Below are 24953 nucleotides of genomic sequence, written 5' to 3'. Positions count from 1 at the left end.
GATGTGTCCAGGGCCCTCCGCCAGACTGGTCATGAATCAAGGCACGCAAAACAAAGGATTTGGAATAACGGCACAAAGAGCTATCACTTTAGGAGTGGGATTCCTATATGTTTACTCAACTTAATCCCCTCCCTTCCAAGGAGCAGGTGCCACTTTCTTCTCCATGTTGTCAGAGGAGGAGACTAAGAAACGTAGAGATCGCTCAGCCTGTCGGGAGCCTGGCACCTAGCGCACGTCAGAGCCAAGCCCTCTGGCTTTGGAGTCTGTGCGGCCCTGAAACTGCGCTTCTCCATGTGGAGCACGGAGCACAGGCAGAGGCCGCCCCTGCACCTAATCCACTGTGTAGTACTCGGCAAGCACCCTATGAGCCGTCAAAGAGCCAAAAGCAATATCCATTAACCAGAGGCCGGTGCCCGGGTGCACTGCTCGGACAGGAACACCGACCGGAAGCCTTAGCACTTCCATGATGCCTATCCAGGCACCGTCGAAGTCTTTAAAGGCTAGTAGATGGTTATACAAAGACACAGGCAAGTAGTCTGATTATTCCTTTTATCAAAATCATCTCTGAAAACTGCACACTCAGAAACTCATTCTAACTGTTCAGGTTTGTCCCTTCCAAATTATCTCACTTCCTCTCTCCTCCTGTACTTCCTCCCATCTGTATCCAACAATCACATAACCAGGAAATTATTTTCTTGTTCAGGTTTGGTTCCTTCTGATGCCTCCAGTATTAAAATATAGCTACGCTAGATTAATAGGAAATCAATGAATAATAAATCCAATGGGCTAATGCCTTCATGGTGGTGCCACGTGATTCCTTAAATACAGCCAGTACTGGGGGACTCATTCACTCTCAACCAACTGACTAAATCACCATTTCAGCACCTACTCTGATCCAGGTCCTGTCTAGGCCCTGGAAACACAGCTATTAGCAAGACATGGAGCTGAGGGTCTTACAGGAACGACAGGCAGAGATCTCGGGGGAGATTAAAGGGGCAGTGTGGGGACTACAGGGGTGCACGCCAAAGGGGTCCACCCCTATGTGCGGTCAGGAAAGGCCTCCTGAACACGTGAGATTTAAGGCAACATCTTCAAGGAGCTTGTAATGTACTTAAGGAGATTAGACTGAGACCCAGCATAATCAGAGAATAGGTATGGGCTGAGCGTAGGTGGGACGAGACTTAGAGCAAAGGAGAGCTCTCTGCAGGCTACAGAAAACACAGGAGGTTTCCTAGAGGGGAGACCTCAAGCTGGGCCCTGAGGATGGGTAGGGTTTGGTGTCATAAAAGTGAGAACATAAACAAAGACCACAAGGCACAACCCGTGATGAACAGCTGATTGGAATAGCGGGGGTGTTTTACGAAGAAGAGGTCCTTGCAAAGTAAGAAGAACACGAAAAGGCAAACACCAGAGATTATTAAGCTATCATTCTAAAGGAGGGCTTAGGCCTTCATGTATGTTTCAGGGAAAGGTTTTCTGTTCTGGTCATAACAACCCTTCTCCCGAGTTATCAGGAGTCAGGCGTCACCACTCCGGCTGGGACCAAAGCAACCTTGCCATGACCTTTTAGGTTGTTGTGTTGACATGTGTTCCCAGAAGTTAAGATGAGCTGGAAAAGGTGGCTCTGACCTCTTCCCCCCACACATAAAGAGCCTGTGGGTTTTGGGGGAGAGAATAAATAAGACAAGAACTTGTGAGGAAGGTGAACAATTGCTCAGGAAATGAGTCTGTGGCCTATAAAGAAAATAATTTTCTTTCATTTTCTCTCGAGGAGCATGTCCCTCGAAGCAGAGCTCAGTCTCCCAATATCTGTGTTCAGCCTTCAGTGCTGGGAGGAAAGGGAGTGTGTGTGTGTGTGTGTGTGATAGATATGGGCTGAGTGGGGGAAGAAGGAGGGAAGGCTGGAGAGGAGGCCCCTGCCCCTCTCTGCTGGAACAGGGTGGGGTGTGGGCACCACCCAGCATCGCAGGCCTTGGCCTTGGGGCTGCCAATCTGGACAGCAGACAACTAGGAACCATGGGGTGCATGGTTTGGGTATGGGTGACATGGTAAAAACTAACTTTGAAGTGGAATAAAAATGGCAACATCTGGAGGCTTTCAGAAACTCATCTTCGTGACGGAGGAGAAAGCCTAGAGGCAAGGGTATGGCTAGTGGACTCTCGAAGACAGGAGATAGGAGGTGTGAAGTGACAATGTAATAGACCAGGGTGGTCACAACTAAAATGGAAGCGCGGATTCCGGGAAAAGACATAGCAGAGGCTTTGGAAAGAACCCAGGCCCTCAGACAAGTGGCCTGCAGGCTAACAGGCACAGAGGACTAGGTCCACCCTACATGGAGGGAGGCCATGAATGCACTGAGCGTGAGGCCGTGGGAATGTCAAGTGGTTCAGAAGAAAAATCAGGTCAAAAGCTGGACACCAGGAAGTTATTGGCTTAGACAAGAGAAGTGAAACCAGAAAAATGGATGAACCCCAAAGATGTGAAAGATAATATTCTTTCCTGAGCATTTGCTGTGCTAGGCATGCGTGAAAGCTTTCCCATGCACAATTCCAGAATTCTCCTGTCACAGGGCAGGGACTCTTACCTCCATGTACAGAGGAGAAAATCTGGAGAGTGGAGAGGCAAAGGACGGCCCAGAGTGGCACAGCTGGCAACTGGGAGTACTGGGATTCCAACCCAGGTCTGTCTGGTCCCAAACTCAAGCTCTTAACCACCACACTATTCTGAAGGGAGTGGAGGGCTGAGGGCCAAACGGTGCAGACATCCTCAGTCAGCGCAGGGGCGAAGGAGGAGAAGCCAGCGAAGTGCCAAGTGAGGTAGGAGAAAAACCAGGACTTGGCTAACAGAGGCCCAGGGGTCTGGGGGGGGAGCGGCGCAGGGTCCCTCAACATAGTGGCCACCAGAAAATGGAGGAGGACAAGACCTCCTGTCACAACTTATTAAGAAATTTGGAAAGACAAGTGATTCTTTCTTAATATTTGGTCTGAGTTGTTTATCTTATTTGGAAAAGACTGAAAAACCAAGCCCCCAAACATAATCATTTCACACACACAAAACCCAAACACCAAATCATGCATGTACTTTACCTGCAGCTGTCCCTGGAGGAGGGGCTGGCTTCGAGGAGTTATTTGGCTTGATGGATCTATTCACCATGGGAGCTTAAACACACAAACATACATACATATAACAATCATAGATACAGTTCATTGTGGGAGATTCACACTTACAGAAAAATGCATCGTGGGAACAATGGGGTCAGAGCAGGGACTTTGTAAAGAATGGGAAAGACACTTGTTAAATACATAAGCCATGAAAGAAGTCTTCTCAGAAGAAACGTCTTTGATTAAAGGGATAATCAGATTATTTTATGATAGGGATTTTGTTAAAGTGAACGCAGGCTTGGAATTTCACCGGCCAAACTGGCGGTCCAGGAGATGAAAGAGTTTTTGTTTTCCTCATCAGGAGAAGTATATCGAACCAATAGTGGAGGGACCAAATTCCCACCTCTCCTGCCACATGCAACACACAGCATTTCTCTTGGATTTTCTGGGGTTTCGGAGTGGGGAGCAATTTAATGCCTATTTATGGTTTCATGGTGATGGGTGGCTGAGGAATTCAGGTGGGTCTTGAAGCTGCGGGTGCTATCTGGGGAAGCCGGGAGAGGGCTGCTACAGAACGGCAGAGGAAAAACGGAGTAGGACTGCTTCAGAGTCGAGTTTGTGAGATGACGAACGTTACTTGAAGAGGTATCCTTTCCACAGGATCCTAGTGTCCACAGCAACCTGATCCAGAGTGAACATGCCCTGCTCCACTCCCGGCCTGAGGGTACGTGGCTTTTAGAGATCATTCACCATCACATTTGTTATTCCTCGAAGGGCTTTACCAACAGGTGTCTCCCTTCGCCTGAGAGAGCACTACATTTAAAGAGTCAGGACACAGAGAGGCTTTCGCTCCCTCATGTCTTCCGTCCTCTGTGGACATTGTTCCGATGCAATAGTTTTGAGGCCAACACGGTGGCCTATGGCTTTGTGAGGATTAAGTTTTATGAGAAATCCGTCCTAAGTGAGGACAGTTAAATAAGAACCTAGATGCTTTCCGAACTTGAGATGGGAGTATTAAAGCACGGGAGGGGCTGGAGGAAGAAGGGTGTGAAGGGTGTGACTGAGATGGGTCTGCATGGATGCTCTGCCCCCCCACCCCTCGCCAGGGAGGCAGATGGGAGAAGGGGGGGCCCGGACTTTGTGTGCCCCCTGCTGCTTGCTACCCAATAGTCTCCTGTGCCCCTCCCTCAACTGCTACAATTTTCAGGTGCTCAAAACTACAAACTCTTGCCTTGTTCAGCTGGAAATGAACTGTCTTCTGTGGGGTGAATGTAGTTCTCATCTTCATCGTCCACAGGGACCACGTAATCAACCTGAAAGAAATACAGACGTGAATGAGGAGGAAGCTGTCCACTCCGGGCTTGCTGTCTGGGAAGGAGTGGTTGTTGTTGTTGTTGTTGTTGTTATTTAAAGATTTTATTTATTTATTAGACAGAGAGAGAGAGCGCGCGCACAAGCAGGGAGAACGGGCAGGCAGACTCTTTTGCCCATTTTTAATTGGGTTGTCTTTTTTATTACTAGGTTGGAAGAGTTCTTTAAATGCTCTAGATAGAAGCCTCTTATCAGATATATAGTTCGCAAATTTTTTTCTCCCATTCTGTAGGTTGTCTTCTTACATCCTTGGTGGTGTCACTTGCAGCACAAAAGTTTGACATTGTGAAGCCCATTTTAACTCTTTTTTCTGTTGTTGCTTGCTGCCCTAAGACACCCCTGTCTAACACAAGGTCATAGAGATTTATACCTTTGTTCTCTTCTAAGAATGTTATAGTTTTAGTTCTCACATTTAGGTCTAGGATCTATTTTTGGCTAGTTTTTGTCTTTGGTGGGAGAGGGGTCCTCATGTTTTTGCATGTGGATAGACAGTTATCCTGGCACCATTTGTCCAAAAACCATTCTCTCCCCACTGAATGGTCTTGGCAACTTTGTCAATAATCAATTGACCATAAACTGGGGGAGGAAGTGATTTTATATTGCTAGGAAACAAAGGAGATAATCAGATCCCAAATGTGGTTTTTGCAACCCATCTTGGTGGGTAGCCCAGATGGATTCTAGAGAAACGAAAACCAAACATTTATTGAGCACTTATTGGCAAGTGCTCTCCATGTGTTATTTCACTCCATCCTTATAACAGTCCAGTAAGGTAGGTGCTGCTGTCAGCTCCATATCAAGATGAAGAAACTTGAAGAACCCGAGGCACAGAGAAGCGGAGTAGCTTGCTCATGTCCCCATAGTTAAAAAGTAGTAGAGTCTGGGATTCAAGAATCAGTTCAAGGATCCATACTCTTAGCCACGACATTCTATGACCTTCCTGCCTTCCCCTTCTCTTTCTATCTTATTTCTACCCTCTCTTCACTTAATTGCTATTTCTCATCTCTTCACCTCCAAACCTGGCCTCTATGACCTTGGATAAGTTTTTCAACCCCTTTGCCCCTCATCTGTGCCATTTCCTTATCTGTAAAATGGGGATGATAGTACCCATTTCATAGGGTTCTTGGGAGGGCTTAATGGGATAAATACAAAGTCCTCAGAACACCAGCTGATTGCTAGCACTCATCAAGTGTCCGCCACTCTTGTCCCTGTAGCACAGATGCTCCTTCCTCCTAGGTTTTGCTCCCTCCCCAACTATAGTTAGTCTATACCCCTATACTGTTCCTGGAACCTGCACAGCAGAGCTAACTATTTTTAGTTATTTATGCTTGTGCTTGACTTCTTCTTTTCCTATCTAATGGTTCAGCCAGATCTTAATGTTGGCCTATTTTTTTCTTTTTTAACCTCTTTCTTTATCTTGACTGTCCATCTGCCCATTCCAGAATGCAGCCTCTTCCATACTTCTCCTTTTCCTACTGGTTCAGACTTGCCTGAGCCACCTCCACAAGGCTGCTATTAGCAAAACTCTGCCTCTCCCCACGGGAGTCCACTCTCAGCTACTCACAGAAATGGAGAGCCTTATATAACGCACCATATTCATTTGTATTCTGGGTCTGAATTTGTATCTTCATATAGATTTGCCAAATGCTGAAAGAATTCACAGTGAGCTCCTAACAGCCAGTCTCCACGTCCTGTCTCCTGCTCAGCTTCTTCCTGCCAGCCCCTTCTCACCCCAAAAGGTCAGCACCACCTCTCAGACAGACAGACAGACAGACAACTGGCCAACCATCCTTTCTCTGTCAGCGGACTTTCTGACGTAAACTAGCACTACAGTAGAGGTCATAAATGGAAAAGCTTACAGAGGCAGGCAGGGAACAGCCATGGTGACGAGTGCAGAAGAAGGCTGGGCGCACACCTCATAGGAGTGGTGGGGACTATGACCAGTGCAGACAAGGGTCAGGGACTCAGAGCTGAGCTGGAGGGTTGCCGTGAGGCTCGGCTGCTTTGAGGCTGTGACTGTTTTCAGGAGAAACTACAAAATGGGGTTTTGTAAAGAATCTAGAATATGCTAGAAAGGAACATATGACACACGGAATCCTTCCATGTGAGAAGCACTGTATTTAGTGCTGTATATGTGTTCTCTTACTAAATCCTTAAAAATAACCTGAAGAGATTAAAAACTGAGGCTCAGAGAGGTTACCTGGTTTGCCCAAAGTCACACAGCTAGTAAGGGTCAAAGCAGGACTTTGGGCCTAAATGCTGCCTCTATCTTATTAAAAAGTTTCTCTTTTCCATCTCCTGCTGGGCTACAAATTATATTAAGGTGGAAATGTGGGTCGTTTTACAACATGTTTGTACACTTTAGGTTTTATCACCTTTGGCATTTAGAAATAGTTATTTCTGGGGCGCCTGGGTGGTTCAGTGGGTTAAGAGTCTACCTTCAGCTTAGGTCATGATCTCGGGGTCCTGGGATAGAGCCTCACGTCAGGCTCCCTGCTCAGCCGAGAATCTGCTTCTCCCTCCCCCTCTGCCCCTCCCTCCCCTGCTCGTGCTCTCTCTCTCACACAGATAAATAAAATCTTAAAAAAAACAAAACAAAAAACCCCACAAGTTATTTCTTCAAAAGCTGCTGTAAGATTATGTCCAGGGATGGTTAAGAGTTGCCTTTATTGTTATTTTGCTTCTGAGACCGTTATACTTGTAGGGTTGTTCTAATGGCTAAGTTTGAGGGCTTGCCTTTGTCCTTATTTAAAATACAAGTACCTCTGGGAGGTATTAGGTATTAGGCCTTATTAGTCATTCCTACAACAGTCTGAATGAGTTTATCAGCACCTTTTCAAACAGGAGCTATTCCATAGGGAATGAGACTCATAAAACCTGGGTGCTGACAGACGGGAGATGATGAGATAAACCGAGACTGGAGCCCCGGACAGTCTGTCAAGGTGGGTCCCTGGATAGCAGGCGCTGAGGGAAAAGGGAGTGAGAAGCAAGAGGTGCCAAAGGGAAGTGAGGGGCCACCTTCTCCACAGGCTGAGCAGAGGCCTCCCCACCACTAGGGGTCTCCATTCGTGTCCCACCACACACCTCTGCGTCTCACAGGAGAAATGTGGAGAAGTGGAGAGAAAAGGGGGAGGAAAGAAAGCAAGGCAGACGGAGCAGATAAGCAAAGGAGTATAAGGATAGGGAAATCTCTTACGGAGGAAGGAGAAGTTTCACAGGAAACCAAGGAGACAGATCTGGAGGCTAAAAAGAGGGTCCACAGATCCAGTGCTGGTATTACCCATGCGCTCTGGAAATGAAAATGCTTAAAAGAAGGCCACATATACCATTTTTTGAGAGGAAAACCTCCTTTTGGTTTACCAGTGGGGAGTTAGAGGGGTGGGTGGTTAGTGCTGCCTGGGAGAGAGGGGCACGGAGGAGGAGGCCAGACCATCCCGGCCCCTGCCCCCTTCTCCCCTCCCCCTTTCCCCATCCCTCCTTCCCCTTCCCCCCTGCATCCTGCTTTCCACTTGGACTGGGAAGCCTTTGGGACAGATTTACGTTACCTCATCCTCCAGTTCTTTGGGTTTGGGTGGGACTTGAGGTTTCTGAAGAGAAGTCAGGGCCGGCAGAGTGGAGGTCAGCCTGGCTTTTGCTTTTGCCGAAGGCCAGTCGGGCTTACTAGGAAGTGTCTTGCTGAAGGGCGGAGACTGCCTCTGGCTTGACCGATTGTCTTGAAAGGAACAACAAAGTGTAAGATGAAAGGGGCTCTGGATCATTCCCTGAGCCGAAGTATCACAAATGATTAATCCGGGCATTCCTTAAAAGTGTAGAATGACATTTGGGCAAAAAATCAACTGCCCATTGACTTACATTATAAAAACCAAAAGAATGTCATCAAAAACATCCTCCCAGGGGAGTGATGGAGATCCAGGGACTCTGGAGAGCAAGGCAGATGGAGCAGATAAGCAAAGGAGTATAAGGATAGGGGAATCAGCCCAGCGCTCTGCCAGACAGAGTGGATGGATGCCCTTGGCAGCAGAGAGGCCTAAAAGGGGTGTGCTCCTCGAAGGTTCACTGTGCGCTATGAACACTTAAGGGCAGTGATTCTCAATCCTGCTTTCACATAAGAACCCCCCCCGGGAACTTTTTTTTAAACTAAAAAAAAATTTTTTTTTTTTTTAAGATTTTATTTATTTATTTGACAGAGAGTGAGAGAGGGAACACGAGCAGGGGGAGTGGGAGAGGGAGAAGCAGGCTCCCCACTGAGCAGGGAGCCCGATGCGGGGCTCGATCCCAGGATCCTGGGATCATGACCTGAGCCGAAGGCAGACGCTGAAACAACTGAACCACCCAGGCGCCTCAACACATTCCTCATTTTTAAAGTGAGGATCATAAGATCCACCTTAGAAGGGTTTTGTAGGGCTTAGGAAGAAAACAGTGGGAGCAGTGTGTCTGGAAGAGCGGATGCCTAATAAACAGGACTAATATACGGATGTGACATGGTGTAGGGGCTAGACAATGGGGAGTCTGCACAGTGGAATCTGAGCACGGATTCAGACTGACACATTGTAGGAAAATCTTAGCATAGGAGTAACCTGGCGTGTCCCCATCCTGGGAACAGCCCAGGGGCTCACACTGGCTTGTGCCCCCCCCGTGCACCCTTAGCTTCTTGCCACTGCCCCCCCCGCCACGCCCCCACCTGCTCTCCCCCTGGTGCTGGCTCCCGCCTTGTGGAAGGTGTGTGGTTCACTTCATGCTGGAAGCCTCCTCGGAAGCCTCCTTCTGGGTGGTGGAGTTGTGCTCAGGCTCTAGGGCATCTGCTTTGCTGTGCCGATAACTCTGTTAGGATTTCTAGTTTTATTTGCAGCTCTTGGAGTTTACTGGGATTTCTTAATGTAAGACCGAAGCCCATCAGAAGTAGCAAAACACAGAAGACAGGCTTTGAAGAGCATGGCCTTGAATGAGCTGCTACACCACCCTGAATGGTAGTTTCCTAACCTATAAAATGGGCCCACTGCAGCCTCTTCCTTCTCAGGGCTGTGATGCTTGAACAAGGTCACAAATCTGGTGGGCGGTGTGCGAAGCAGAGCGGTGAAGAGCATGGGCTTTGAGGGCTGAGAAGCCCAGCATGCATCCTAGCCCTGCCACTTACAAGAGCTGGGCCCTGTTAGTTCACTCCTCTGAACCTCACTTTCTTCCTTTGTAAAGTGAGGATGACTATCTCTTCCATAAGCTTCTTTTTTTTTTTTTTTTTAAAGGTTTTATTTATTTATTTGACAGAGAGAGACACAGCGAGAGAGGGAACACAAGCAGGGGGAGCAGGAGAGGGAGAAGCAGGCTTCCCGCCGAGCCGGGAGCCTGATGTGGGGCTCGACCCCAGGACCCTGGGATCATGACCCGAGCCAAAGGCAGACGCTTAACGACTGAGCCACCTAGGCGCCCCTCTTCCATAAGATTCTTGAGAGGGTGAAGTAGGCCACGACTGAAAAGCACTACACTGTTAACTATAAAAACTCTGGCAGTACGTCTGTCCTGCTTGCTGCTGAATGCTCAGGGCTCAGCATAGCTCTGTACGCAGCAGGTGCCCAGTAGGTTAATTGTGGCACAAAGCAAGGGGCTGTGCCCGGCGCCCTGTGAGGAGGCAGTTAATGGCAATGACAATGGACAGGGAGCCTTTTACACGTAGGGACACTGCACAAATGTTAGCATCACGTGATCATCACCAACACGCTCCCCCCGCCCCGCCTCTGCTGAACTTAGTCACCTGGAACACAGGCTTCTTTTCGGGAGACACTAAAAACCACATCGGGCCTGGAGGCTACATCTGAGCTGCGCCCATTTAACCTACAGCTAACTCCAGACTTAGAGCAGACTAAGACTCCTCACCCTCACCAACACAGTCCCCAACAAGGGGTAACCCATGGGCTCCCCAGCTGAAAATCCACAGTCTAGACTCAGAGTGTGACCTGCCTGCGAGGGGGTGGGCGTGAAGGAGGGAGGGGCGTTAGCAGATACCGGGATGCTTGAAGATCATCCGTGTTCTGTACAGACATCTCAAGAGAAATTCCAGAGCCTTGTGTGCAGGAAGACCAAAAAGAAGCGGGGACTGACCTCGGGGTTGATTTCTCATGGGACTATCTGGAGTTGGGGTGGGGTAGGGGTGGGAGCAACCATCAGGGTTTGCTCCTTTTATCTTTTACCTCTTTTCAGCATTGGCAATTTAGGAAGAGTACCTTTCCCCCTCGAATGGGCAAGTTTTCCATTTGGGGCCCCGTGGTTTCTGAGTGAGCAGATGACCCATGTGGAGGTGGTGGGAGTGGGAGGTGCCCATCATCCTGCCAGCCCGGCTTGCCCGCCTTCCCCTGCCTGGCAGGCTGAGCACCCAGGGCCTGGGGGGGGCGGGCTGCCTCACCTATATACTCGCCCCTGGCGAAGGGCAGGGCTGGGTGAACTGTTCTTGTCTCCTGCTCGGCAGGCGGCGGCTCGTAACTGTCGTCCCCAGTCTCCTCGGCGGGTAGCACGTACATCTCTGAGTCCGAGTGTTCATCTGGGTGTTCGTAGTCGCTGTCCTGCAAGTGCAGACCCCAGGCTCAGTGCCCCAACTGGGCTCGGTCATCAGAACAGCTCGGGCTTTAGGAGGCAAGAGCTGCTCCCCCCGCGTAGGCACCAGAGAGCGAGGCTTGGAAGGGGTGGCTAAGCAAGGTTGGGCGGCCATGAGAGGCAAAGCTGGGGTTGAGGCCAGGCCTTTCTGCCTCCAGAATTTATCACCTGAACCACTATCCTGGGGGAGCATGTGGGCCATTTAACAGGAAGGGTGGCTGAAACTCTGCGTGTCTGCAAAGAAGAGCAGTCGGAGATAAAAATACATTTTTTTAGAAGGCAGAAAAAGGACCCAATACAATAGAATAACCAATAGGTGTCATTTATCATGGATGCTGAGGGTTGAGGGAAAAGATTAATAAGGAGAGGGTAAGGGGATGCACAGAGTATAAATTTTATTTAAGTCTCTATTGAAATTATCGAATACTGAATATTCAATGTATATTGCAAATACATTGGCACAGTAACAGTTCAAAAGGATGTAAACAAAGTCTCCTTCCCGGGGGGCACCATTCCTAGCTTCCCATGCATTTTGTTCAGAGATCACTTAGCTATCCTCCACACGTACATATATTCATGCGCAGGAAATATTTGATCCAGGACTTAAGAGGTCCTCTGCCCACACTGCCTGACACACTGCGTGATCCATACAGGACTTGCCAAGGAACGCCCGGTGCACCTGCCTTTCGGCCGGCCTCCTTCCCCTGCAGTCCCGCCCCGCGCAGGTGTGGTGCGGCGCGAGCCCAGGGCTGGCTTCGCTGCTGTCTCCTCGGGGCCCATAGCAGGGCCAGCACAGGACGGGAGTGCTGGGTGTTTGCAGTGAATGATGCGGGAGGGAGTGAGGGCTGCTCCCTTGCTCAGTCTGTGGGGGATGAGGGAGAGGGGAGGAGTGGGGTGAATAGCAGGAGACGGACAGAGAAAGGCAGCTGAAAAGAGAGCTTTCCCGGGGTGGCGGAGGAGCCCTGGGAGAGAAGAGAAGGAGGTCCTTGTCCTTGTCTTAAACCCGAAGAGTCAGGAAGGGACAAGGAGGGGCGAGGTGAGAAAAGCCTTGTAGGGGGATTTCCCCACACCCCCATTTCGATAACAGCAGATAGGGAGGCTCAGCAATCCTTCCTGACTGTGAGTGCAGAATTCGGCTGAATAGAATAATGGCAATGATAATTATTATCACAACTGACATTTCTATGCACTTGCCTCCCTCATGTGTCCCGTACCACAATGCTAGGAGAGTTTTTTTAGGCCCTCAGAGAAACTGAGGCACGAGGAGTTGAGTAATTCGAGTCTGTGATCTGTGTTCTGGAGAAGCCAGAGCTGTTCTCAAACAGCCGGCCTGGGAGGTGGGGTGGGAGCCAAAGGGCAGCCGGGGGCGAGAGCGGGCTTGGCAAGGCTCCTCCCGCCCAGCCTGAGGCTGTTGGGACCCTCCTCATCCTGGCCAAGGAGAGGACGTGATCCCTGTTGTTGGGCATCCCAGGGAGACATCAGTGACCTTTAATAACCATCTGGAAAGTGAAAGAAGCCATAGGCACGCAGACGCACGTGCCCGGGCGGGAGCAGGCATGAGGCTTCCTAGACCTGATCACCCGGAGGCTGGGGAGCAGTGTGCATCCTGGGGAGGACACGGGGGTCCTCACAGCCCCTTGGGCAGAGCAGCCTGACTGAGAGGACCAGGCCGGCCGAGGAGGCAGAGAAGGTAGAGGAAGAGCGACTCCCCGTCAGCTGCTCTTGGCAGCCCGATGCTGACACTGGGCTGCCTACCGGACTGTAACCCCCATGAGGCCCGGGCTGAGACAGTGTGCCCAGGCCCCGGCCTGGAATGAATGAATGAGCTGAGCTGCTGCCCTGAGCTCTGAAGGGACTGAAGAGGAGGAAAGGGGTGCTCAGAGGTGCTGAGCTACCCCTTCATTTGGAAGATCTTTTCTGTGGGAGATGTACTATGAGCCCCTCCTATTTCCAGCATAGTGAAATGATTGAATGCCTTTTAATTAGGAAGGAGTCTATTCAAACTTCTGAAGGAACAGTTTAAAAAAAACCTCCCCTCAAATTATTCTATATTCTGGCAAACAAAATTCTTTCATTCATTCATTTAATCCTTGAGCAAGCGCAGTACGTTGGACAGTGGGATGGAAACTTTGAAGAAGGGAATGTGTGATCAGGCAAAAAACCTTCTCAAATTGTCCATTCATTCATTCAGTTAATATTTATTGAGCACCTACTGCGTGCCGGCCATCGTGCTTGACTCTGAGCATAGTCCCTGCCCTCATAGAACTTACATTTTAGCAGGGGAAACCAACAGTAACCAAATAGTAAATAACAGATAATAAGTAGATAATCAGCCATAAAATAGTTATCACTCATGATAGATGCACTTGAGGAACTGTTCAGGGTCCTGAGACAGAGAGCAATGGGAGGAGGGATTCTACCTCGGGTGCAAAAAAGGCTTTCCTGGGAAGTAGACAGTGAGGCCAAAGCCTGAAGGACAAGAAGGAGCAGAGCAAGTGAGGAAGGATGGGGACGCTCTTTGGTTTCTCCTCTCTTCCCTTCTTCCTTCTCCTGCCCAAGGTCCGTGAGTCTGAAATCACTGAGCAGGCATGATATTGACCTGTTGTTGTAGGACCGAGGGCAGACCTGCGCACCTGGGCCGTGGTAGACAAGGCCCCGGCAAGGGGTTGCAAGGAAGGCTGGACAGGTCCACAGGGGCCCGATCTCATCTGGCCTGAAGATTTCCTTCTGTGTACAATGGGAATCCAAGAAGGTCAAAATAATTGTGAATGAAGGTTTACTCAATCCTTATTACAGCTGGGACCTTAACTTTGGTTGTTTGGCTTTGGGACACAAATCATCCCCTCCTCTCCAGGCTGATTTTATTTGTGTTTTCTAAGTCCCCACCATGTGCTCTTTTTATTCAGCCAGCGAGCTCAATTTTCGTGGCCTCCCTGTGGATGCAGACCAGCTCTCAACTTTGTTTCAGCTGTGCCTGATCGTGGGCAGCCAGCAGGGGGCGCCGCTGCAGTGCTTCTGAGGGATCCGCCGCTGCCAGGCCCTGGGAGGAACTCCACACCCAAGTGACCTGCACAGGGGCCTTCTCATCCCCTCTTTCTACAAATCTTTTCTCTGCAGTTGAGAAGGGAGGTACTCCTGGCTCATAATACTCTGAATAAACTCCAGGTGGTATACCCAGTGTGGGGCTGGGCTCCGGCTCAGGGGACGGGAGTCCTGGGCTCTTGTTCCACTGGGCCACTGAGTAACTGAGTGGCCGTGGGCAAGTCCTTTTCATTCTCTGAGCCTTGGTTTCCTTATCTGTAAAATGGCCTTCTTGGATCCTGTCCAGATAAAACACACACAGAACGGAGCAGGCTAACATTCTGGATGAATTTGATATAGATGAGGAAAAATTGTTGTGTATAAAGTTTTTAGGATGTCTTGTCCCTACAAGACTTCACCCAAGAGAGAAGTGTCCACGGGGCCCTGTGGGCTGCAGAGCCACCTTGAAGCGGGTGATGGCTGACTCTGACACATCACCCTCCACGTCCTCAGGGCCGGGTCCCTCGCTCACTCTGTGGTCCCCAGCACCTGCTACGGTCCTCTTGGTCACAGCAAGCACCGTGGAGTTTAAAAGCCTGGTTTTGAGATCTGAGGGCCTGGCTTTGAATTTTGAAACTGCAAGTCACTTAAACTCTCCATGCCTTGGTTTCTTTACCAGTAAAATGAGCAGGGCTGATACTCAAATTGTTTGACAACTGGCATGGCTCAGGGGCTGACCTAAGAGTGGCCCAGAGGCCCCCTGATGTGCCAGGCATTCACTCTTTGGGGTTGGTTTGTTTAGGGCTCCTAGATAAGGCCCAGGCAGTGATGGGGCGCTGGGGAATTCAGGGCAGAGGCCTTTGTCAACTGATACGGAAGTATTTAAAAACATTTCCCATTTGTTATGGCTGTGCTGGTGAGTGTTCCGGACAACAGCATTGAAGATGGGGCTAGGGATGCCTACACAGAGGTGCTGGGGGGGGATGTGGATGAAGCACTTAGCCTGGTACACACCGGTGCCAGGTCAAGTCAGCCACTGTGGGGTTCTTGCTGCTTCGTCTGTCTGTAGGGGGCCCCTCCAGCCCAGCCATCTCCCCGCTGTGATGTGCGGCTGACCAGCAGCACGTCCTTCAGAAACAAGCCCTTGCAAAGGCCTCCCATGGACCCTGGTGGAAACAACACCCTGCTGGTCCCAGGAGCGAATACTTACGAAGTCATCGGACCACTGCTCTTCTTCGTCAGCAGGGTTCTCTGCAACGGCAAGTGGGAAGCAGAAGGCATGAGCTTGAATCTCAGCTGGCCAGCCCCACCCTGGCCACCACTATCCCGCGCCTGCCTTCCTTGCCCTTGGGCTCCCCGGTCCTGTTTACTTGGCCTTGAACAGTTATTACACTTATCTCATGTCCATCCACTTACAACTCCTTTTTTTTTTTAAAAAATCCATTCTCAAAGCATAAAGGGAAGTCCCACTGAGGCAGAGCCATGGTACATCTGAACCATGTCTGTCTTTGCTAAGGAGCATTTGTAGGACTTAAGAATAACCCAGGAGGCGCCTGCACTTCATACCATGTTGCTTCTCAGGATTTCTATGAATCAGTATGTGGATGGTGTAGTAGGAAGAGCACTGGACTGGGAGTCACATAGACCAAAATTCCCATGAGGCTGTGCTCCTAACAAGTCGGAGAGTGGACAAGACAGCTAACATCTCTGGGCCTCAGTCTCAAGATCTGTAAGATAACAGATCACTTCTGGGATTTTCTGTGGCTCTAACTTTGTCTTTCTTATTGAAAAGCATTTACCTGGTGCTTTACTACATGCCAGGCAAGATTTTCAGAGTTTTGCCCTCATGTAGCTCTCTCAAAAACCTTATGAGGAAGCTGAGGCCTAGTGAAAATAAGTCATTTGCCCAACGTCAGATAGCAAATAATAGAGCCAGGAGTTGAACCTGCAAGCTGACTTCCAAGAGTATGCTCTGGACTCCAAGGCCACGCTACCTCCCTGCCTTTGAATGCCAGCGTGTAGGCACTGTTCTTGGCTCCGCAGCCAGGATAAAAGTGGATATAACAGGTCTCAAGGAGCTTAGGATCTTGAAGAATAAAATAGATCTGAATTATGGACAGCCAAGGAGAATATCTGACCCTCTTTTCTCCAAAACACATTTAGAGTATGAGAAGCTTAGCATCCATCACATAAACTGACATTAGATGTTAAATACAATTCGCTCAGCTAGGTAGGAGATCAACCAGGCACAGGTTCACATGGCAGAGTGGTTCCAGCGACTGTACCAGGGAGGCTCCCAGCTCTTCTCGCATCCCACTGAGCAGCCAGGGTAAGGAGGCCCAGTGGATGGTCCCCGAATCCTCCAGAGCCTCAGCAGAACCTTTTCTTGCCATTTCTGGCCCTTGCCATGGCAGACCACTGACTCCAGCTCTAGGAGGACCCCAACGAGGCACAGGGAAAGGAATTACAGAGAAAAAAATGGGGGCCTGAAGGAGGGGTTTAGATCAGAGTGGCCAGATTTTAAGCTACAGCAGCAACAGCGCCCTCTCTTGGGAAAAACATGATAGGCACTAAGAAGGAGCTTTATTTTATGAGCCAAATAATGGGCCTAACTTTGACATTCACAGAAGATAATTCTTATTACGTTATGATTTGGGCTAACTTATACCACATTAGAGTGTACTGCAGTCACTGGGGTTTTGCAAGAAACTCGAGAAGACTAGGTGAATAAGTCCCCTTCTCAATATACCAATACCGGGCACTGAGGGGGATACGTTTCTAATACCTTAAGTTTGGGGATAATTGAAGATCAGCACTTAAGGTGGCAAGATGTTTTTGTTTCAACCTTTAAAATAGAAACCTTTATAAAATGCCTTTATAAAACACACTTCCCTGCCTTGCTGAGCTGTATTTGCTGAGCCTTTCCTCAGGGAGCCGGGGCCCACTCTCTGGTCAGTCACTGCTGAAAGTACTTGCAGAAGCTCTCTAACTACTTTTCCTGTCCCCATTATCTTTCCTCTCCAACACATACTGTGGACTGTTTCTAGTGATTTTCTTAGAATAAAGTTTGGAGCATGCTGCTCCTTTCCTCAAGAATCATCAGCGGCTCCCTATGGAGTAAAGCCGAGGCTCTGTGTCCACACATTCGGATGCCTGCCCCTCCTGTCCCTCCCTGGACCTCTCTTGCCGTCGTCCATGTTCACTCAGTGATACTGGGCATCGCGTTCCTCCCAGCCTGCACTTTTGATCGTTCTCTGCTCTGCCCGGGCTACTCCCCAGCCCATCTTCCTTCTTTGCGTGGAAGTTCCTGTTACAGCTCTGCCATTCGGTCTTGCCCAGTGCCTCGGGTTCTGACCCATGACTCCTTCCTCTGGGCCCTCGCAGGTGCTGCTGGCACCTTGATGACACGTGTGGGCCATTCTGCCCTGTGCTATGATCATTTGTTTGTGCCTCTCGGTACTGAAAACCAAGGCCTATTTAATTTATCTTTGTATCTGGATGACATTTGGCATTTGTAATCTGTGCAGTAATAAAAGTATGAACCAACAAATGAGTTGAAGGAACGGAAATTAGGATACTAATAATAGATTCCATTTATTAAACACTTCCTGTGTGCCCTGGGCTGGGATAAGTATATTTTCTCAATTTTCCTCAAAATGGTGCTTTCTGGTATGCCCTTATGATCTCAATTTTATAGTCGAGGTGCCGTTATGATCTCAATTTTATAGTCGAGGAAACCGGTGCTAAGAGACGTTTCAAAACCTGTGTGAGGCCACATGGCTGGTGAGTATGGGGGCGGGTTGGAGGCCAGGCTCCCTGTCTTGGCCCCTGTAGCTGAAATCTCATGTAAACTGCCTGGCCCTCTACTGAGCCTTCGGATAAAACCTAGAAGAAACAAGAATGGCCCAATTCAGGCATCGTAGAGCGCCGAGGCAGAAAAAAGAGAAAAGCATCACCGTTTGGGAGAAGTTGCCTGATGGCACCCTTCCCTCCCCCAGCTACACCCATCTGCTGGTCCTGCAAGCAACTCACAACATCCTGCTCTTAAAGTCACAGCCTGCAGGCCATTTCCCAAACTAAACAGCAGGACGGTCCAAAGTACTAGATCCAAAGTACTGGTTGTCCAGCATCTCAGGGAGCTTCCTAAAGTGGGTGGGTTGTGATTTTAGAATCAGGCTCCCTGGGTTCAAATCCTGGCTCTGCTCTTTACTACCTGCTTGGCAGTGGACCAGGACTTTAATTGTTTAAAGCTCACTTTCTCACCTGTGAAACAAGGGTAAGAATAGTGCCTGCCTCATGTGTTTATGACAGTCAAGTAATACAATACATGTGAAGTGCTTCCCAAAGCCTGGCCCACAGTAAATGCTGCATTAATGTTACTTATTGTTGCCTTGGGTATTGACAATGTCTTAATAAACCCTCAAAACAATACCAATTCTATTTCACTCCAATGGCAACCGCACAATATGGCTACCATAAAGAAATGGGCCCAAGAGAGCCTCTAGTGTAGAGGGTGATGCTTTCGGGAGGGTAAGTTCAAGTTTAGTATGGGCCAGGTGGTTTCACTAGGGATGTAAGTTTGCACGCCCCTGGCAGGAAGCTGAGATGCGGGTTGGGCCTCCTTATTAGGGAGAGCCTTTCCAATTGTGTCGTGTACCTGGTTTGGGGCTTATGTTCCATTTACGGAGTCACAGTCGCATGCCACAGAATAGAGGAGCTCCTCCCCTTGCCTGGCCCAGGCTCTGTGATTCACACGGCTCCCCAAGCCTGGGAGCGCAGCAGCTGTACTGTGAGGCCCATGCCGATGCCATGACGGCCCCGCCTCCACGGCCGCTCCGGGGTTTGGAGCTTGGGCTCTGGGATCAGGCTGCCTTGATCAAAATCCTGATTCTGCCACTAGCTCGCAGCATGAACAGGCAAATTGCTTAACCTCTGGGCACCTGTCTTCTCACCACTGAAATGGATATGATAAGTAGAGCCTGTGTCATGGGGTTTTGTGAGAATGAAATGAAATAGCCCAGGGAAAGTGAGTAGAAGGGCGCCTGACACCCATCTATCGAGTAAGAGCTCAGTGGACGCTGCTGGTTACTATTAATCTACTTTCATAACGACCTGAAGGATAGATCAGCACTCTCATCTCCAAGCAGGAAGCTGAGGCTCAGGGAAGTTATAAAACTTTTCTAGGCTTACAGTGTTTAGGGGTCAAAGCCAGGATTCTAACTCAGGCTAGAGGACCCCAAAGTCCAAGATCTTCTCACCCAGCCATGGAGGTAATAGACCTAGAGTCTAGAAGAACAGCCACGTATCACACGGAGGACAATCCAGGGCGGTGTAGGCTTTCCTGACAAATGTCTCAACACCTGGAATCATGGCCAGGTGCTGGGAAAGTTCTGCGAAGGGTACGCTCAGCAAGGGCTGAAGGGTTACATGAGGCTGTGTGGTGAAGGTGGGACTGAACGGGGCCTTGAAGGATGGCAGGACCCGAGTGAGAGAATGAAGATGAAGGAGGGCACCCTCCTTCCACCCCCTAAGGCTGGGACCTGTGTGTCAGCCCCAGAAGCAGGGCCTGGCTGATGGCTGGAAGGGGCATCCATAAGGCTCCAGAGATGTGCCTGGAATGAACAAGCTGTTCCGGAGAGTCAGGGGAGAAAACAAAGCCAGATGTGTTGCCAGCCAAGGGGGTGATCCAGCCACAGAGGCCACTGTAGGTCCCAGTGACAAACTTGAGGCAGGGAGGCTGATGAGGATGGTGTTTGAGAGGTTCAGGCATGAAATGACAAAGGCCAAACCAGACCAGGGGGCTTGGGAATGGGACGGGATGGCTGGAAAGACAGTAAAAGATTCTGTGGTGAGAGCTTGAGTGAAGCAGTGAAGGGAAGGGTGTGAATGGAGCATCCCTGTTCTGGGTCACGAGCAGCACCAGAGACCCTGGGCATTGCGGGATGCCCTCCATGCTGCGTGTCTGATGCACGCTCAGTTGTGGCCCTGATTCAGCTCTGGAGGCCCTGCTCTGGGCCACTGGGCCTGCCAGTTTCTCCTCTTAGAGAGCCGGAGGTGGGATGTGGGGAAGCAGTGGGACGGCCACAGTGGGATGCAGGAAGGAAAGAAGGAAGGAGGCTCAGTTAGATGTGGTGGCGGAGGCAGATGCAGGGAGGGAATAGAAAGAAGAACTACAGAGGCTGCGGGGGAGGCAGCCCGTGGACAGTCCCCCTGGGTCTGTCCCAAGAAGAGAAAGGGATGTGACAGTGTGGGGAGCAGATCTGAGCCAGCTAGGAGAGGTGATTTGCATCTAAATACTTCACATCTTAAAAAGTCCCTTAGCCTGTCCCTTCCTCCTTTCTCAGAGCCCTATTAATGGGGGGTGGGAGGACTGAGTCCTGACTTGGCCATCGCCTGGCTGTATGACATTGGGCAGCCTTGGGGCCTGTCTGGTCTCCAGCTAGCGCTAACACGAGAAGCTAGGGGTGAGTGGTCTTTCAGGACTTTCCAGGCTTTCAAATACCTTCGAGTCCAAGTTTCATTCCTCTATTCTTAGTTCCATGAGGCGGGGCTGATGGTGAATGCAGCTCTCCCCGAGTCAGCCTTGCTGGTACCACCAGTCAGAGTGGAGACAGGGAGACAAAAAATCAAGTGAATACTGGCGTCAGTAAGGACACCAGGGCAAGGGCGAAGCAGGGTTACAGTTCACTTCTCTAGTGGACGGAGGGTTGCTATGCATTCCCTGTGCTTCTTACAACAGCCCCTGGGTATTAGGGCCCAAGGGTCCCAGGAGAGAGGTCTCGTCCAGTTCTGACCACTCAGGGGTGTGTGGAGCGGCCAGGGGAGTTTCTCTCCACAACAGTGTGACCTTAGGCAAATATTGACCTGTTTGCCTTCTCATTTATTATCAGACACCCCATTAGTCATGAAGCACCTGAAGGTCAGGGCTATCTTTTCTTCCCCACTCCATATTTAGTAGATTCAGTGTCACACAAGATGTACTGTGTCATATTTGTCAAATGAGTCAAAGAACATGTGAAACAGCAGAAGCACGTCGAGATATTGATTCCAGAGAAGAAACTATTCCAATGACCTAATTTCTTAATTTTATCCTTGAAGTTGCACAGAACACCTCTATCTCTGTTTTCTTGAATGTTTAAAGACTTGTGCTGTGTGGCCATGAGGACAGACTTAGGAAGCCATCAGGAAATGGACTGACTGCATCTCTGTCCTGCCAGGGCTGTCGGTCCTTGACAGGACCGGAGAGGCTTGGGAAGTCATCACAGGAAATGTCCAAACAGAAAGTGGGCCTCATTTGTGGTGCATGGTGGTGGTGGGGGCGGGGGGTTAAGCACTGGGTTGGATGTTAGGCTGTTGGATCTTTGGGGTTCCTTATAGACCTGGGACTCTATGATTCTATAATTTTCCATCAAAACTCGGGGTACTTAGCAGATGTCATTTGCTTTGTTTTCTTTTCTTTTTTAGAACTTAGGAGAGAAGGATGAATTTGTTCTCATTTGTTAACTAAGCAGCTTGCTTGAGTTTTGGGGTTTTTTTTCCCCCTTGGCTTTTGATCAGATAGATTTTAAAGGTCAGGACAGGGTCTTTATTTTTATTTTTATTTTTTTTATCTTTTCACTGCAAAGGAATCTCCTGGTCAACTGTTGAGACTTGCTGACTGATTGGCAAGGTGAAGTTAATAAGTACTCTGTAACCTAGGGAGTTCTGGAAAGTGGTCCAACAGGTCAGTCACCAGACTTGATATGTTGGTCAGCATTTCTTAGTGTGATAAGATTTAATTAGTGCCTAAGAGGAACTCAACTGTCTGATTTATTGCTATCTTGATCAGCGACAGAAAAAAATAGTAAGCATCCGTGAAGGTTGTGATTTTGTTTTGGTTGTTGCGCTGTAGAGGAAGATACGTCATTGATGTCTGTAGCCCTGTGGTTTTCATTAAGGGCTATATAGGTCTGTCCATGTCCAGGAAATCATTATATTTAGGCCAGTAGAAAGAGATTTTAGATTTATCTTCCCAAGGCATTTCTTCTAGAAAAGGGAAGTATGTTGGATAATTTATTTTGCTCACCACTGCCATAAACAATACCAATCTCAAGATTACCCTCCGCTGACAAAATTGATCCTAGTTGGAATGGGTAGCAGGGCTAAAGTCAGAGAGGACTGAGTAACCATGCACCATCATAATTTATCTTCCCCCTCTTCCTCACCCCCACTGACCCTCAAGTATCCATTTTAACAATTCTCTATCCAGGAAGCCTTCCCTTCCCCGATTCCTCCACACCCTCCACCTCAGATTAGATTAGACATTGCTGTATGGACTTTCATAGAACGTTGTGCTTCCCCATCACCCTGAACTCTAATTGCTTTTATATCATTGTATCTTCTTTTCTTCACTATAAATACTGTTGAGTATGGAGACTATATCTGTCTTGTTTAGCCCTATATCTCTACCTAAAACTGTGTATGTGCCTGGCACATGGAAGATACTTAATAAATGTCTGATAAATAGATGAGTGGATGGATGGATGGATGGATGGATGGATGGATGGAATATCACATCTCCAATGTAGTCAAATGCTTAATGGATTTGGGCATTCTTTTTTTTTTTTTTTTTAAAGATTTTATTTATTTATTTGACACAGAAAGACAGCTAGAAAGGGAACACAAGCAGGGGGAGTGGGAGAGGGAGAAGCAGGCTCCCTGCTGAGCAGGGAGCCCGATGCGGGGCTCGATCCCAGGACCCTGGGATCATGACCTGAGCCGAAGGCAGACGCTTAACGACTGAGCCACCCAGGTGCCCCTGGATTTGGGCATTCTTAAAATTAGGATGGGCACTCTTATTTTCAAATGAGTAGAACATCGTTCCCTTTTCAAGAAGTAAACATGAACATGAGATTAGTCAAGAGTCCAAGTATTTTAGAAATACTCTTACCTGAGGCATAATCCCTTTGAGGAACACTCGGAGGTGCTTTGACTTTCAGCCTATAGAGAACAACCATTAGACAAATGGTCAGTGAGTAGGACAACTGTTGTCAAGGCCCATAACAGAAGCAGAGATAGAGATAACAGACAGATAACTAATAGAATAATGGCTTCTTTTGGACCCATCACATTGAAAGGCTAAATGTATTGTAAATGGAGTGAAGCCATTAACCAGAGGTCTCCCACCTCCCTCATCTCCTCAGTGTGTGATGGGGCTGTCACTTGGCAAAGGTGAAGTTCAGTGGTGGAAGGGTTCTGAGAGGTCAGAATACTAGAAAGCACAGAGTTCAGAGGTTCAAGGAAGAGAAATGTTGATTGGTTGATAGGACGGTAGAGAAGATGAATTCTATTTTAATAAATAATAAATGCTTTAAATATCAAGAAAAATTTTAGCTATAACAGAGCACTTGGTTGTAGGTTGGACTGAGATTATTTAGGCACTATTTAAAAAGTGCCAAATAAGTGAGCAGTGAGCATCTCCAAGTTGGGGATTGTGATACTTGGCTTATTTAGAAGTTGAACTGTTTCAAGCAATCTCAAAACTACTTTAGTATCTTTATGCATGTATAAAATGTTTGAATATTCACAATCCTTCCCCCTCACTAAAAGAAGAAAGTTAAAATTACATTTTAAAAATGTTTCCCAATTTTTAGGCTTACTATAAGTTCTGATAACACCTCCCATCCTATTATTTGAAATGGGTAAGTTTTCTAGTAAATTATTATTCTTAACAATAGTTGCCCATTTTATTTAAGAATGATTTGCTTAATGAAATTTACAATATATATAAATAAAACCTACATCCAGTAGCCTTTATTTACTAAAACATCACATCCTTTTTTAGAAGCAGGGCATAGGTTAACCATTACATGCAAAACATATTTCATTTCTTGTGGGAAAAAAGCAGTACAGAAATTCATGTCTGATTACAAAAAAATTAGCCTGATAAACCAGAATTTTAATGTTGCAAAAATAACAATATTTATATTTGCATAGAAATTCTGCTTTTTGTTTCCCCAAAGGTTCTCAGATCGATTATTTCATTCAATTCTCATAGCAAGCCAGCATGGGCTGGGAAGATATTATCATTAGATTTCTGATGAGGTCCAGAGAGAAAGATTAGCCACGGTGTTATGGGGGGAAAAAGCACAAAAACAAACAAGGAATGGTGCCAGGTCTGTTCCCGGACCAGTACAATTTCGAGAAACACAAACCAACCATTACCCATTATTGCCATCATTTCATAAGAGAAAAGAAAGGGTATTTTAATACCCAAAATGTCTTAAGGTTATCATCTCGGGATAAAAGACAGACTCAGGAAGGGACTGGTGGTCACTGAACACCGACCAGGAATAAAAGCTGTGGTTTGGGCCTCACTCAGCAGCCAGCAGCTGCATGCTAACCCCCAACGCTTCAAGGTCCTTATTTTCTCATTTGGCCATGGACCAGTGACAACTCTGTCACGGTCTTGTGTTAGGAAACCAGTATGTTCAACCGTGCTTCCTCCTTTCAAGGTAGCACCTGTTGCCTGGCAACGAGTAAGAGGGTAACAGCAGGGCACTCAGAAGCAAAGGGCCACTGACTTCACCCAGGGTAACGACTATGGCAGCCATATTTTCCAAGCTGAGAGGAAACATGGTTTGTCAAGTATAAGTGTATTTTGGGAACAATGGGCATAATAAAATAGAAACTGTCTGAAAAACTTTGAGCTCCGTGGCTACTCTAAGTATGCCTGACCATGGAATAGAGAGACGTTTTACACAGAGGCTTCATATTATTGAGAAAACTGGTGTATTGTAAGACTGACAACTGTGGGATAATTAATCTAGAATTGCTAGCGATTAAAACAATGACTAGCAGGGTTATCTCATTTCAATGAGATTCTGCATGTGTCAGAAATAC

General features: G+C 48.3%; 1 protein-coding gene across 6 annotated transcripts in view; it reads right to left on the bottom strand.

Moving 5' to 3' along the window:
- The window catches only part of BLNK (B cell linker), a 72735-nt gene that overhangs the window by 20263 nt on the left and 27519 nt on the right, over positions 1-24953 (bottom strand). For 3 of the 6 annotated variants that reach the window (XM_036111622.2, XM_078077312.1, XM_078077311.1), the window contains exons 3-10: positions 23002-23051; positions 20575-20658; positions 15283-15323; positions 11220-11285; positions 10864-11020; positions 8015-8181; positions 4333-4414; positions 3087-3158 (exon numbers count right to left, since the gene is read on the bottom strand). In XM_036111622.2, coding sequence (XP_035967515.1) covers positions 3087-3158; positions 4333-4414; positions 8015-8181; positions 10864-11020; positions 11220-11285; positions 15283-15323; positions 20575-20658; positions 23002-23051 — 719 coding nt within the window. The remainder of the gene's footprint in view (positions 1-3086; positions 3159-4332; positions 4415-8014; positions 8182-10863; positions 11021-11219; positions 11286-15282; positions 15324-20574; positions 20659-23001; positions 23052-24953) is intronic. The other 3 variants (XM_036111623.2, XM_036111624.2, XM_036111625.2) reach the window with 3 other exon arrangements.

This window comes from Halichoerus grypus, chromosome 7, assembly GCF_964656455.1.
Source record: "Halichoerus grypus chromosome 7, mHalGry1.hap1.1, whole genome shotgun sequence".
In the NCBI taxonomy this organism is placed as follows: domain Eukaryota; kingdom Metazoa; phylum Chordata; class Mammalia; order Carnivora; family Phocidae; genus Halichoerus; species Halichoerus grypus.
This window is presented reverse-complemented; position numbering and strand designations above follow the sequence as displayed.